This window comes from Theropithecus gelada, chromosome 6, assembly GCF_003255815.1.
Source record: "Theropithecus gelada isolate Dixy chromosome 6, Tgel_1.0, whole genome shotgun sequence".
NCBI classification, from domain to species: Eukaryota; Metazoa; Chordata; class Mammalia; order Primates; family Cercopithecidae; genus Theropithecus; species Theropithecus gelada.
Genome location: NC_037673.1, coordinates 62,436,504 through 62,453,035, shown reverse-complemented (window position 1 = coordinate 62,453,035; position 16,532 = coordinate 62,436,504). Strand labels below are relative to the sequence as shown.

The window sequence follows — 16,532 nt, the reverse complement described above, 5'->3', positions numbered from 1 at the left end:
ATGGCACTGCTAGTTTACATTCCCACCAATAATGTATATAAGAGTTTTCTTTTCTCCACATCCTTACCTATACTTATTATCTTGTGACTTTTTTGTACTAGCCATCCTAACATGTGTGAGGTAATATCTCATGGTGGTTTTTATTTGCATTTCCCTTATGATTAGTGATTTTGTACACCTTTTCATATACCTGTTGGCCATTTGTATCTCTTCTTTGGGGAAAAAAAAAATGTCTATTCACATTCTTTGCCTATTTTTTAATTAGTTTTTTTTTTTAAACTAGTGAGTTGTATGAGTTCCTTATATGTTTTGGGTATTTTCTCCTATTCTGTGGATTGCCTTTTCATTATATTGATCGTTTCCTTTGCTGTGCAGAAACTTTTTAGTTTGACATAGCCCTGCTTGTTTATTTTGGCATTTGTTGTCGTGCTTTTGGTGTCATATCCAAGAAATCATTGCCAAGACCATCGTGCTGGAGCTTTGCCTTTACGTTTTCTTCTAGTAGTCTTATGTTTAATTCTTTAATCCCATTTCAGTTGATTTTTGTGTATGGTATAAACATCCAATTTCTTCTTCTTTCTTTCTTTTTTTTTTTTTTTTCCTTTTTTGCATGTGAACATCTATTTTCCCCAACAGCACTTATTGAAGAGACTATCCTCTCCTCACTCTATTTTCTTGGCACGTTTGTCAAAGATTAGTTGACTATATATGCATGGGCTTATTTTCAGGCTTAATATTTGTTCCATTGCTCTACTTACCTGTTTTAATAAAATACTATACTGTTCTGATTGCTACAGGTTAGTAATATAGTTCAAAATCAGGAATTGTGATGCCTCTAGCTTTGTTGTTCTTGCTTAAGATTGCTGTGGCTATCTGGAGTCTTTTTTAGTTTCATATGAATTTTAGGATTTTTTTTTCTATTTTTATGAAAAATATCATTGGAATTTTGATAGAGATTGCATTGAATCCATAGATCACTTTGGGAAGTATGGACATTTTGACAATATTGATCTTTCCAATCCGTGAACACATGACATCTTTCTATTATTTGTGTGTTCTTCAATTTTTTTCATCAGTGTTACACCTATTTTTGATGCTATTATAAATAAGATTGTTTTCTTAATTTCTGTCTTATGTAATTCATTGTTGGCCTATAGAAATGGACTGATTTTTGTTTGTTGATTTTAGTGTCTGTATTTACTGAATTTTGGTATTAGTTCTAACAGCTTTTGGTGGAGCCTTTAGGGTTTTCTATGTATAAGAATATGTTGTCAGCAAACAGAGATAATTTTTCTTCTCCATTCCGTCTTGCATGCCTTTTGTTTCTTTTTCTTGCTTACTTGCTCAGACTAGGACTTCAGTACTATATTGAATGGAAGTAGTGAGAATGGGCATCGTTACCTTATTCCTGATCTTAGAGGAAAAAATGTCAGCCTTTCATCACTGAGAAAGCCCATTAGCTGTGGGCTTGTCATATAGGACATTTATTGTGTTGAGGTATATTCTTTCTATCCTTAATTTTTATAATGAAAAAATACTGAATTTTGTCAGATGCTATTTTTGCATCTATTGTAACGATCATTTGGATTTTCTCCTTCATTTTGTTAACATGGTGTATTACAGTGCCTGATTTGTGTATGTTGAATCATCCTTGCATCCTCAGGATAAACCCTACTTGATCATGTTGAATGATCCTTTTAATTTGCTATTTAATTTAATTTGCTAGTATTTTGTCGAAAACTTTTACATCCATGTTCATCAGGGATATTGGCCTGTAATTTTCTTTTCTGTTAGTATCATTGTCCGGCTTGTTATCAGGGTAATGCTGCCCTCATAAAATGCATTTGGAGTATTTCCTTCTCTGCAATGTTTTTGAAAGAGTGTAAGAAAAATTGGTCTTAATTCTTCTTTGAATGTTTGGTATAATTCACTGGTGAAGTATAATATTGCACTTTTATTTGATGAGAGGTTTTTTGTTTTGTTTTTTTTTTTAGTGTTTCAGCCTCTCTTCTTATTATTGTTCTGTTCAGATTTTCTATTCAGACTTCATGATTCAGTCTTTGTTGTATGTCTCTAGAACTTTATTCATTTCTTCTAGTTTAAATTGTTGACATATAAGTGTCCATAGTAGTCTCATGGTCCTTTGCATTTCTGTGGTGTCCATTGTAATGTCTCCTCTTTCATTTCTGATTTTTATTTGAGGCTTTTCTCTTTCTCTCCTAGTGTAGCTAAAGATATGTCAATTTTGTTTATCTTCAAAAAAAACCAACTCAGTTTTGTTTACCCTTTCAATTCATTTTCTTTTCTCTATTTATTTCTGCCCTGAGCTTTGTTATTTTGTTCCTTCTTCTAACTTTGGGGTTAGTTTATTCTTCCTTTTCTAGTTCCTTGAGATGTAAAGTTAAGTTGTTTGTTTGAAATCTTTCTCCTTTTTTCATGTTAGACATTTATTGCTATAAGCTTTTCTCCTAGTAGTGCTTTCGCAGCATCTCATAAGTTTTGGAATGTTGTGTTTCTGTTTTTACTTGTCATAAGGTTTTTTGTTTGTTTTTGTTTTGTTTTTTTGTTGTTTGTTTGTTTTTGAGACAGAATCTCATTTAGTCATCCAGGCTGGAGGGCAGTGGTGCAATCTTGGCTGACTGCAACCTCTGCTTCCCAGGGTCACGTGATTCTCCTGCCTCAGCCTCCCGAGTACCTGGGATTACAGATGTGTAGCACCATAACTGGCTAACTTTTTGTAGTTTTAGTAGAGACTAGGTTTCAATGTGTTGACCTGGCTGATCTCAAACTCCTGACCTCAAGTGATCCACCTACCTTGGCCTCCCAAAGTGCTGGGATTACAGGTGTGAGCCACCACACCTAGCTGCTTGTCATAAGATACTTTTAAATTTACTTTTTTATTTCTTCTTTGGCCCATTGATTGTTCAGGAGCACGTTCTTTAATTTCCACATATTTGTGAATTTTCCCATTTTCTTTTTGTAACTGATTTCTAGTTTTATACCATTGTGGTCAGAAAAATGCTTGATATGATTTCAATCTTAAATTTGTTAAGACTTGTTTTGTGGCCTAACATATATGTATCCTGGAAAATTTTCTGTGTGGGCTTGAAAAGATAGTATATTTTGATGCTTCTGGATGGAATCTTTTGTATGTCTGTTCATTCTATTTGCTCTAAAGTATAATTCAAGTGCATCTTTTTCTTATTGGGATCCTGTCTGGATGATCTATCCATTGTTGAAAGTAGACTACTGAAGTATCTTCCTATTGAATTGTTGTCTATTTCTCTCATTGTATTTTAATATTGCATTATATATTTAGGTACTCCAATGTTGGGTGCATATTTACAATGGTAAATTGTACTGAATTCATGAATTGACTCCTTTATCATTATATAGTGACTTTGTCTCTTGTTACAGTTTTTGACTAATAGCCTATTTTGCCTGATAGAAGTATAGCTCTCCCAGCTCTGTTTTGGTTTCTGTTTCCATGGAATATATTTTCCCATCACTTCACTTTTAGTCTATGTGTGTTGTTAATCTGAAGTGAGTCACTTGTAGGCAATATAGAGTTGTCTTGTTTTTTAAAAAAAAATTCATTTTGTTTTTCATTGTAGAATTTAATCCATTTACATTTATAGTAATTATGTTTCAATAATTACTACTTGTATCTTGTCAATTGTTTCTGGCAGTTTTATAGACTTTTTTGTTTCTTTATTTTTCTCTGGCTGTCTTCCTTTGTAATTTGATGATTTTCTGTAGTAGTATGCTTTGATTTCATATATATATATATATCTGCTATAAGTATTTTCGTTTGTGATTACCATGAAGCTTATATAAAAATCTATAGTTATAATAGTCTGTTTTAAGCTGTTAACAACTTACCTTCAATCATATACAAAAATTTGACACTTTTACTCTTCTATTTTATATTTTGATGTTATAGTCTTATCTTTTTATATTGTAGTCCATTCACAAATTAGTGTAGCTATCAGCCTCTTCTGGCCTGCAGGGATTCTGCTGAGAAATCTGCTGATAGACCTATGGAGTTCCCTTGTATGTTATGAATCTTTTTTCTCTTGCCTTCAAAATTCTTTGTCCTTGATTTTTGACAGTTTAATTATAATGTGTGTGTGAAGTCTTCATTGGGTTGAGCCTTATTAGAGATCTTTGAGCTTCATGTATTTGAATGTCCATATTGCTCTCTAGATTTGGGAAGTTTTCAGCCATTATTTCTTTAAATAAGCCTATTCCACTTTCTTTTCCATGTAAGATTCCTATAATGTGAAAATGTAGTTATCTTGGTGATGTCCCATAAATCCTTTTTATTCTTTTTCCTCTGACTGCAGATTTTTAAATGACCCCTCTTCAAGTTCATAGATTCTTTCCTCTGCTAGATCAAGTCTACTGTTGATGCTCTCTATTGCATTTTTTCATTTTATTCATTTTTTTTTCACCTCCAGAATCTGTTTTGATTAATGATTTCTGTCTCTTTATTGAACTTCTCACTTTGTTCATGTATTGTTTTTCTGATTTCATTAAGTTGTCTGTGTTCTCTTATAGTTCCCTCCCCTTCCTTGAAATAATTATTTTGAATTGTTTTTCATGCCATTCATTGATCTCCATGTCTTTGGGGTTGGTTATTGGAATATTACTATGTTTCTTCAGTGGTATCATGTTTTCTTGATTTTTATTCTGGTTCCTTGAAGTATTGTGTTGCTGTCTTTGCATTTGGAGAATGCAGTCTTTACTGATTGGCTTCCAGAGAAAAATGTCTTCACCATACAGCCCAGTTAAAGATTCTGAGGCTCTCTCAGACCTTCTCTATGGATGTGCCTACTCCACACCTCTTATTCTGTCTTGGGGAGGAATTCTTAAGAATGTACCCCTCTCTGGATTCCACGTAGCTGAACCAGGTGCTGAGAGCCTCCTGTTTGTTTTTTCTAGGGTGGTTTCCTAAATGCTCAAGTCGTGACTTCTCCCAATCCTACAAAGTTGTGGTGGCTGCATAAAATGCTTACACTTTCATCCATGGGAGCATGCTTGGGCAGCTGGCATATAGCAGTTGGGGGAGGATGGGGCATGCAGAGTTTTTGACGCAACTGTTGGCTAGTTGTGAGGTGGCCCATAGGCAAAACATCTTAAATGGCTCATGAGTTGGCTTCCCAACAGAGTCCGTGGAGTGGTTACTTGGGCCTATGGCCTCTCGCCTCTACTCCCAGGCTCTTCCAACCACTTAGCCATGCTGATCACCTCAGTATTCTGGATGAGGCAAGGAAACAGTAGGACTCTTAGGCAGTGTCCCACACAGCTAGGGGAGCTTGGTGCTTACTCTCTGTACTCTCACTTTCCCCTGTGGGAGAATCACAGGCTGGGGAGGGTGGCAGGGAGTCTCTCTTTTCACTGAGCTGTGCTGCCTTGAGGGAGGTGTGATACAGGTGAAGTGAAACTGGTCTTAAACCTCTTCAATTTATCTGTTTGGGGATTTTTTTTTTTCTCCAATGGCATGCTGGAACTTTTCTGCTGGAGTCCCATGAAAGTACACTTGTCTATAAGTAGCTGTCAGAATTGATCTTTCTGCAGGAAGATGACAATAGAAAGCTCCTCTTCCACCATCTTGCTGATGTCACTCTAGTACCTTTTCTGAAAGCTCATTATATCAGAAGAAGCTGAACACATCTTCAGCAGTAAACAAGAAACTTATTCCCATTTTCATCACATAATATAGTGGGCTAAGGATTATAACCGTAGTATTTATATGTCCTGCCTATCAAATATTACCTTACATAATTAATGTTAAAATGGAATAAACAGAAGACTCAGTTTCTCTTTTAAAAGCCTAATGCATAAAATGCTATATTAAATTCCAAAGCATTACGATAAAAAAATAAGAACTGTATTAGGTAATAATGAAGAAATTTCTGTTAAGATTCATGGACATCTAGGGTAATTTAGTTCATGAGAATCATATAAAAATAAATATAAGTAGTTTTGTTATCAGTTTGGGAAGAAATTATTTTATTTATTACTTGTTATTTCTATGCTTAGTATGGCAAAATTAATCATTAATCATTAACCTAAGGCTAAAAATAACATTATAAGTTAGATAGAAGCTCTATAGCCTAGAAACATTGAAAATGGAAGAAAATATAGACTCAGGCCAGAGGTTGTAAGCTGGCAATTTAGCGACCAGTTTTTATCTGCATACATATTTTAGCCTCCCACAGTATTTTTTATTTTTTTTACAAAACTTTGGATCAGTTGTTACATTTAAAAACAAGAAGAGTTTAGATGGGAAAAAAAACTTGTTTTCATCTCTTCTTGAAAAAACAGACTGACAATATTGGACTATCTTCTTGCATAACAACATTCAACTGTAGCAGTGATCTCCTTTATTGGAATATGCTCTCTCTAATTTATCATTGACTCTACCACCCAGTCTATTTTTTTTTTCTTTACTTACCGTCAACCTGCAGAAACATGATTTCTAAAAACTTCACTGAGATGCAGGCACGTCATTTCATCTTTCTGCTTTATTTCCTTTATTAAAAGTAGTCTTTATTTCAAAGAGAAATTTTAGCAGCATAATTAGATATGGTCAAAGTGATGAAATAGAGGTACAAAAGAAAATATTTTAAGTCATGATTTAGTCAATAATTACATTTTTATAAATAGTAGCTTTATCATGTGCTGCTTTTAATACAGTAACTCCACATTTATTGCTATTTTTCCAATATACTGTAGTTATGATATATACTCTGTTTTTTAAAAATTTCTATTAGTTAAGCCTATTTTTAACTTCAGCCTTAACACAAATTTCAATGACAAAATGAAAATGTTCAAATTACTATATGTATTTATTCACAAAGAAAATTAGTGTTTTAATTATTCAAATGTAATACTATATTTTATATTTATCTTTGATTAATTTGATGAGAATTATTCAAATTTAAAGTTATAGTTAATTTTAGTTTTGATTTGCTAATCATAAAAATTTATATCCTTGCTAAATCCAGGTTCACAGACTATGATATGTTTAAGGCAGGTACAAATTTAGTTTTATTTTATTTTATAACTACCACATCCTTGCTTGATGTAGCAGAGTTTTTGTATCAGCTTCAGTAACATATGTAGCAGAAACTTCTATTTGTTAGGCAAGGTTCTTTTTGCAAGCATCCTTAAAGTTTATTTTCTTAGGTTTTTTAAAAAAATTGTTTTTCTTGGCCGGTGCAGTGGCTCACACCTGTATAATTCCAGCACTTTGGGAGGCTGAAGCAGGTGGATCACCTGAGGTTAGGAGTTCAAGGCCAGCCTGACTAACATGGTGAAACCCTGTCTCTACTAAAAATACAAAAATTAGATGGGCATAGTGGCAGGCGCCTGTAATCCCAGCTACTCAGGAAGCTGAGGCAGGAGAATCTCTTGAATTCAGGAGGCAGAGGTTGCAGTGAGCCGAGATGGCGCCACTGCACTCCAGGCTGGGCGACAGAGTGAGACTCCATCTCAAAAAAAATTGTTTTTCTTTCATTTTTTTTTAAAAAAACATTCAATTACCTTCACTATGATCCTTTTTTACCTAAATTATAAATATATAATGGAACAAGAAATATAAAATACATTATAAATATATGATTATATTACAAATATATAATGGAAATACCTGAAACTTTTAAACCTGAAAACTGCTGATTAAGTCCCCCTTTAAGTTGCACAACCAATTAAAATAAAGGTGAAATTTTAGAAAAGGAGGAAAGAAACCTACACAATCAGGCATGTAAGCAGGGAATTATGTCTACGTGAATTATAAATTTGCTATGGATAATACTGAATCACTCATCATTAGGACAACCACTCCACTTATTTATCTTCTACTGTATTTGTCCAGGTGGGGTAAAACCTTGTGCATTAAACTGCTTGGCTGAAGGTTATAATTTCTACACTGAACGTGCTCCTGCGGTGATCGATGGGACCCAGTGCAATGCGGATTCACTGGATATCTGCATCAATGGAGAATGCAAGGTTGCTCAGATTTTACTCCTTTCTGTTGGGGTTTTTGAGACTTTTGTCTTTTTCTCATTAACTCCTATTTAACACTATGTTTAATTTTGTTAAAAAAAGAGGGCCACATTTTAGAGAAATTCAATTCCCATTAAGAATAATAAAATATATAAAGGTAAAATGACCCATTCATATTCAAGCACCATACAAATGTGCTTTATTCTGGTATTCTAGTTATTTTTACAGTAATTGCCAGAAATATGAAAATATTTTGGATTTTAATTTCCGTTATTCTTCTGTTTACAAACAAAATGATAGAAAACGAGAGAGAATGAGGATTCAGCTCTTATTCATATGCCTACCATATGTTCTTTTGGAACATTATTTGATAAATTTCATAGCATAAATTTTCCTCAAAGTGTGAAACAGTAATGCTCCTCCTACTTTATCTCTTTTGAAGCATTTACAATGGTTTTCATTGTGGAGTTAGTCTTTATCTTATTAAAGCATTTGCTTTAGGGAATTAGTCAGACTAGTTGGGAATTGTAGGAGCAAATCCATGCTATTTTCCTAGATCTGTGTATGATTGTGTCATAATAAGAAAAGCCACAAAAACCACTATTTTCATAAATTTTTTTACTTGTCTAGTTTTGTTTTACTTTAAAGAGAAGCACAAATTAAGTGCTTCAAACTGAGAAAGATGAGATAAAAAGCACCATTTTACTTAGTCTCATAATTTCTTGGAAAACTTTCTATCCTTCTGGCTACTTGTCTACAAATATATCTGATAATGATTCAGTTTGTGTATGATATTTGTGTGTGTTTATGTATCTGTGGGCAAGGGGTACTTTATTTTCTTGAAGAAAAAGTCATTTTTATGGCAGTATCCAAGTTTTTCAAATAACAAAGACCCAAGTATGGTTTTTATTCATGGATTACCTTATTTTTATTTTCTTTACTGGAAAAACAAGCAAATAAATAAGTTATATGTATTTGATTGGTGATGATTCCAATAATTTCTCTCTTGACACACTGCATATTCCTCTGTGTTTTCAGCACGTAGGTTGTGATAATATTTTGGGATCTGACGCTAGGGAAGATAGATGTCGAGTCTGTGGAGGGGACGGAAGCACATGTGATGCCATTGAAGGGTTCTTCAATGATTCACTGCCCAGGGGAGGTGAGTATGTAGAGACAACTCTTCCTCACACCTCTGGTGTACTGGGAGGAGCCAAAACCCTTGGTTTCCTCTACCCCCTTTTTTCAGATTTCTTTATTTAGGGAGACAATATTTTCTTCCCCAAATTGCTTTCAGTCATTTTAGTGTCAAACGTGGCTTCATGTAAGATATTTTAAGGAAATATTCTCCCTGCTTAACTTCATTTAGCCATGTTTCTTTAAGGTGTACATTCTCACAGAGCATTGATATGAGGGGCATGTGCTGAGGAAGAAAAGGAACCATTATTATACGTGTTGAGGCTTTTAAAATATCTTGAGATGATTTTAGAGAAAAAGACTGTTAAATACTGTTTCTCTAAAATGTGTCCATGAACCCAAAGGGTAATTTGCCCATATTTCATAACTCATAAAATGCAAAGTCAAAGAAAGAATGGAATAATAAGGAAACTATTAGTATTGAATGGTTACCAAATTCTCATTTCCTGACCAAGGCTGCTTAATACTGGCTGTCTTCTGTGTTCCAGGCTACATGGAAGTGGTGCAGATACCAAGAGGCTCTGTTCACATTGAAGTCAGAGAAGTTGCCATGTCAAAGAACTATATTGGTATGTTAGACTGGTATGTTAGTTTGCTAGATTTTAGTTGATGAGGAAAAATAGCACCATATCATGAAGGAAAACGCATGCTGCTTTGAGGTAGATCACTTTCATGCTAAAAATGAAGTAAGCTCCAAGTTTTATAGGACCACATGTACAATGCTGAAGAGAAAAATTATAATTTATAGCTTATTCTTCACTGGGTTATTTTATATGTAAAAAAAAAAAATCGGGCCAGGCGTGGTGGCTCATGCCTGTAATCCCAGCACTTTGGGAGGCCAAGGTGGGCGGATCACGAGGTCAGGAGATCGAGACCATCCTGGCTAACACGGTGAAACCCCATCTCTACTAAAAATACAAAAAAATTAGCTGGGCGTGGTGGCGGGCATCTGCAGTCCCAGCTACTCGGGGGGCTGAGGTAGGAGAATGGCGTGAACCCGGGAGGCACAGCTTGCAGTGAGCCGAGATCGCACCACTGCACTCCAGCCTGGGTGACTGAGCGAAACTCCGTCTCAAAAAAATAAGTAAAATAAAATAAACCACTGTCTCAAAGAGATATCCACACTCACATGATCATTACAGCATTATTCGCAATAGCTAAGATACGGAAGCAACATAAATATCTGTCAACAGATGAATCGATACAAAAACTTGGTTTATCCATATGCAATAGAATATTATTCAGCCTTAAAAAAACAAGGAAACTTTTCATTTGCAACAATATGGATGAACCTGGAGGACATCATGCTAAGCTAAATAAGCCAGACACAGAAAGGCAAATACTGCATGATCTCACTTACATGTGGATTCTAAAAAAGTCAAACAGAGAGTGTAAGGGTATTTACGAGGGGGCAGGGAGAAGGTGGAATGGGAAGATGTTGGTCAAAGAGTACAAACTTTCAGTTATAAGAGGAATAAGTTCTGCATATCTAATATACTTAATATACTTAAAAGTTAATAAAACGTATTGTATACTTGAAATTTGTTAAGAGAATAGAGCTTATTGTCACCACATACAAAAAAGGCAACTGTAGGAAGTTATGGATATGTAAATTAGCTTGATTGTGGTATTCATTTCACAATGTTTATGTATATCAAATCATCACATTGCACACCTTAAACTTACAATATTTTATTTGTGAGTTATACCTCAATAAAGCTGGAAAAAAGAAAGTATGAAAATGTTTCCCAAAATGGATGTATTATTTTATATTTCTTCAGTAATATAGAAGAGTTCCAGCTGCTCTACATCCTTGTCAGTACTTGGTATTGTCAGTCTTTTTAATTTTACCCATATGGATTTTTTTTTAGTGAAGTGTCTACACAAATATTTTACCCATTTAAACATTTTTTCCTTTTTTTGAGTTATGAGTTCTTTATATATTCTGGATAGAAGTCTTTGTCAGATATATTTTATGGATATTTTCTCCTAGTTTCTGCTTGCTTCTTCATTTTTTGAAGTGTCTTTTAATTTTGATGAAATTCAATTTATTAATTTTTTAATAGTTTGTGCTTTCATGTCCTATCTTAGAAATTTTGCCTGCTCCAAGATTGAAAAGATAGTTTTCAATATTTAAGAAGCTATAGTTTTATTTTTATGTTTAAATATATGGTCTATAAAATATAAAATATATTCATTAAATGTAAAATAAAATTCAAAATACAGTCATTAAAGACGTGTATTGTGCATACTACGACTGATACCTATGAGGGGGAGAGACAACCAGGCAAATCTATTTGGGGAAGAACAATTATTTATTTACTTGAGTAACACCCTGTCCTTTGATTTAACACTTAGAGTAATGAACTTAAGACTTGAAACTATGATAAGAAATGTAAGATGCATGAAATTCAAAAATAAAATTGAAAAACAAACACATGTAGTCATTTTAAGTTAATTTTTATATAAGGTATAAAGTAAGGGTTGATGTTCCATTTTTTCATATGAATATTCAATTGCTGTAACACTGTTTGTTGAAAAGACTATCACTTCTTCCATTGAATTACCCTGACACATTTGTGAGAGATCAATTAAGCATACATGGATGAGTCTATTTCTCTTCTCACCCATTGATCTAGGTTTCTGTTCTTAAACCAACACCACACTGTATTGAGTAATCAAACTTCCCAGTGGGTCTCAAAATCCAGAAGCATTAGTCCTTGAATGTGCTCTTTCTCAAAATTATTTTTGCTTTTCTAGGTCTTTGTATTTCTATATACATATTAGCATGAACTTGTCAATTGAGACAAGTCTTTTTATACAAAAAGAGAGTATATGGAATCTATAGATTAAATTGTGGAGAATTGACATCTTAAAAATATTGAGTTTTCTAATACATGAAAAGATTTACCTCTACATTTATTTAGGTCTTTTTAAAATTTTTTCACCAATGTTTCATTTTTAGTATATAGGTCTTGCACACATGTTCTGTTAAATCTAATCATGCTTTTTGGTGCTATTGTAAATACTACTGTATTTTAATTTAACTTCCAGTTTTTTGTTGTTATGTAATAATATAGTTGATTTCTTTTTATATTGCCCTCATGTCCTGAAACCTGGTTCACTCACATATTACTTCTAACAGTTGTTTTGTAAATTCATTTGGATTTTCTCTATATATTATCATGTCATCCTCGAACAAAGGCACTTTTACTTCTATCTTTCCTATCTTTATGCCCTTTGTTTTTTCTTACCTTATAGTAGTGTTCATGACCTTTAGTACAATGTTGAATAAATAAGGAGACTAGGTAGCCTTTTGTTTTCAACCAATCTTAAAGGCAAATCATTCCTTGTTGTTTTTAACCATTAAATATAACATTAGCCAGAAGATTTATGTAATGACTCTTTGTCAGTTTGAGGATGTTCCCTTTTATTTCTAGTTTTCTAGGAGTTTTAGTCATGAATAGGTATTGAAGATGTCTGAATCTATTGACATGATTAGGTTGGGTTTTACCCTCCCTTTTTCTGTTAATACAGTAAATGCATTGATTGATTTTCAAATGTAAAATCCATCTAATATTCTTGGGCTATAAACCACTTTTTCATGATCTATTATTACTCTTATATATTGCTGGAATTGATTTTGCTAATATTTTATTAAGAATATTTGGACCTATGTTCATGAGAGATATTTTTCTAGAGTCTTTTTCTTGTGATTTCTTTGCTGGTTTTTGTATTAGGTTAAGCCTGGCTTCATGAAATGGCTTGAGAAGTGTTCCTTTCTCCTCTATTTTCTGGAAGAGTCTGGAGAGAATTGTTATTATTTTTTAATGCTTGATAGAATTCAACTGTGAAGCCATCTAGAATGGAGTTGTCTTTGTGGGAAGTTTTTAATGTGGGAATTTTTATAGCAAAGTTTTCAAATTTATTGGCATAAAATTATGCATATTTTCTTATTATCCTTTTAATATATGTAGGATCTGTAACAATGGCTCTTCTTTTCATTTTCCATATTGAAAATTTGTGTCTTCTTTCTTTACCTTGGTAATCCTAACAAGGGCTTTATTAATTGTATTGATCTTTTTAAAGAACAAGCTTATGGTTTAAATGATTTTCTCTATTGTTTGTCTATTTTGCATTACATTGATTCGCACTCTTCTGTTTGTTTCTTTTTTCTATTCACTTTGTTTAATTTGTTCTTATTTGTTCTAGCTTCTCAAGATACAAACTTAAATTACTGATTAAAAATCTTTTTTCTACTATAAAACAAGCATTTTTTTTACTATAAATTTCATCCGACATTTGATACATTGTATTTTCCTTATGAAGTTTTAAATATTTCCTTATTTATCTTGTGACCCATGGCTTAGAAAGTATTATTTAATTTCCAAATATTTTGGTGTCTCACAAATACTTTTCTGATACTGATTTCTAGTTTAATTCTATTATGGACAGAAAACACACCTTATATGATTTTAGTTTTTTGTTAAGGTTTTTTTACAGTCTAGCACATGTGCACTTGAGAAGAATGCATATTCTGCTATTTTTGGGTTAGTATACCATTACTTGCTGCCTTCTTGTTGAAGAATTACTGAAAGAATTATGTTGATATCTCCCATTGAATTGTGGATTTGTTTACTGTTCTTATTAATGGCAGAAGCTGCGATTACTTTTGCACCAACCCAATAGTTTGTAAGATTTTTGCTTCATTTATTTTGAAACTATGTTTTAGGTGTGTAGACATTTTTGATTGTTACATCTTCTTGATATATTGAGCATTTTATCATTTTCAAATGTTTCTGTATATTCCTGATAATATTCTATGACCAGTCTGGCATGGTGGCACATGCCTGTAATTCCAACCACTCAGGAGGCAGAGGCAAGAGAATCATTGAGCTCAGGAGTTTGAGATCAGCCTGGGCAACATAGTGAGATACCCATCTCTTAAAAGTATTCTTTGTCCCAAAGTCTGTTTTATCTGATACCAATCTAGCTGCCCCAGTTATCTTCTGATCAGTGTTTGCATTGTAAATCTTTTTCTGTCTATTCAATTTTCATATGTAGGTACGTCTGTCTTTAAAATCTGTTTCTTTTAGGACACATGTAGTTTGATCTTTGTTTTTTATTATGTCTAACAATCATTGCATTTTTAAATTATAGTCTTTAGTTTGGTGGGGGGTTGGGGTCGGCAACTATTTCTGTTAAGGGTCAGACAGTAAATCTTATAGTCTCTGTTACAACTATTCACTTCTACCATTGCCCTGTGCAGGCAGACATAGGTAATAAATAAATGGGTGTGACTGTGTTCCAATAGAACTTTATCTACAAAAACAGGAGGTGGGTCGTAAGTTTGGTGACTTCTTGTTTAGATCATTTATATTTAATGTAATTATCAATATCGTTGGGTTTAAGCCTACTATCTTGCTGTTTTTCTGTTTGTCCTGGGTGTTTTTTTCCCTTTTATTCTCCCTTCATGTCTTCTTTTAGATTAACCATGGGTTTTATTGTATTCCATTTAATCTCTACTAAATAGCTTATTAGCTATAGTTCTTTGCTCTGTTTAATTAGTGGTTGCTTTAGGATTTACAAAATGCATTTTTAATTTATCATAATACATTTCCAAATAATATTGCACCATTTTGTAAGGTCATAGAATATTATCAGGAATATAGAGAAACGTTTTAAAATGATAAAATGCTCAATATATCAAGAAGATGTAACAATCATAAATGTCTACACACCTAAAACATAGTTTCAAAATAAATCAAGCAAAAATCTTACAAACTATTGGGTTGGTGCAAAAGTAATCGCAGCTTCTGCCATTAATAAGAACAGTAAACAAATCCACAATTCTAATGGGAGATATCAACATAATTCTTTCCGTAATTCTTCAACAAGAAAGCAGCAAGTAACAATATAAAAAACATGAAAAAACTATCCAACCAAAGGATAGTTGCGTCCTTTAATTTAATGAACGTTAATGGTATACTAACCCAAAAATAGCAGAATATGCATTCTTCTCAAGTGCACATTTCCAAATAATATTGCACCATATAGTGTAAGGCCCTTGCAACAATTTACTTCCATTGTCCCATTCCATTCTCTGTGCTGTTTTTTTTTTAATACTTTTTACTTCTTTATATGTTATAAATCCCACAATATATGGTTATTATTTTTGTTTCAAAGAGCCAATTATCTTTAAAAACAATTTTTAAACAAGCAAAATTATTTTGCATTTACCCACATATTTACCATTATTCCTTTCTTTGTATAGATCTCAGTTGCCATCTGTTACAAATATGTGTGTATATACATGTAATGTCATCATGTTTCTTCTCATTATATTTATGTTTTCATTTAAAGTTCTTGAATATAATAGCTACTTGAAAATTATTTTCTGCTAATTCCATATTTTTTGTTATTTCTGGGTCTGTTTCTTTGGCTTTGCCTTCTTCCTGTTTGAATCACATTCTCCTCCTTTTCCACATTGGTAGTAATTTCTCATTGGATGTTGTACATTGTGAATGTTTCTTTGTTAAGAGCCTGGATTTTGATTTATTTCTTTAAAGGGTGTTAAGTAACTTGTAGATAGGCTTGATCCTTTTGATGTTTGCTTTTGAGCTTTGTTTGGGTAAATCCAGAATATTCTTTATTCTAGACCTTGCTCAGCTCTCCTACAAAAGTATGATTCTTCTTGGGTGTCTATTGAATGGCCTGGTGATTGAAATGCAGTAGTTCTGCTTCCTGCTCCAGAGTAGTTTTTTTGCCTGACTTTATGTAATTTTATCCTATGCATATGCAGATCAATATTCAGCCACAGATTTTCTCCCTCCACTCTTGTTCTCTGGTCCTGCATATTCCAGCTATGTCAGCCTTCCCAGTTTCTGACCTCTCTTCTTCACTTGGTGAGACCACCATGTTCTGCTTGGGTTCTTCACCTAAAGAAAGTGTCTCCAAGCAGAAAGTTGTGGAGATCATGGTCTCTGCACAGTCCTGTTCAATGCGTGAGAACAGCTGATTCACATATTTTGTGAGTTTTCTGATTATTTACAATGGGAGGGCAAGTCTAATACCAGTTATTTCAACATGAAAGTGAGTAGAAGTTCTATTTATTTGATGTTTAATCCTTTGAGATGGTTTTAGTCTCTCCAGAAACCCTTAGTGAGACCTAAATGAGTTTTTGTTTTAGTTAAAATACCATTCCCTTTCTCTGAAAGCTTTTAAAAATAAGGGTACATCCAGAGTGTGTCTTGAGACAGAACACCAATATCATCAGCCTCTCCTTTTATTTAAGAAGACTCCTTTATTTTTACACCATAATT

The 16,532-nt window shown here is 33.2% G+C and overlaps 1 protein-coding gene across 1 annotated transcript in view; it reads left to right on the top strand.

The window, feature by feature from the left end:
- ADAMTS6 (ADAM metallopeptidase with thrombospondin type 1 motif 6) overlaps window positions 1-16,532 on the top strand; it is a 326,707-nt gene that overhangs the window by 246,258 nt on the left and 63,917 nt on the right. The window contains exons 16-18 of the mRNA XM_025388157.1: window positions 7,883-8,016; window positions 9,052-9,175; window positions 9,699-9,779. Of these exons, the coding sequence (XP_025243942.1) occupies window positions 7,883-8,016; window positions 9,052-9,175; window positions 9,699-9,779 (339 nt within the window). The remainder of the gene's footprint in view (window positions 1-7,882; window positions 8,017-9,051; window positions 9,176-9,698; window positions 9,780-16,532) is intronic.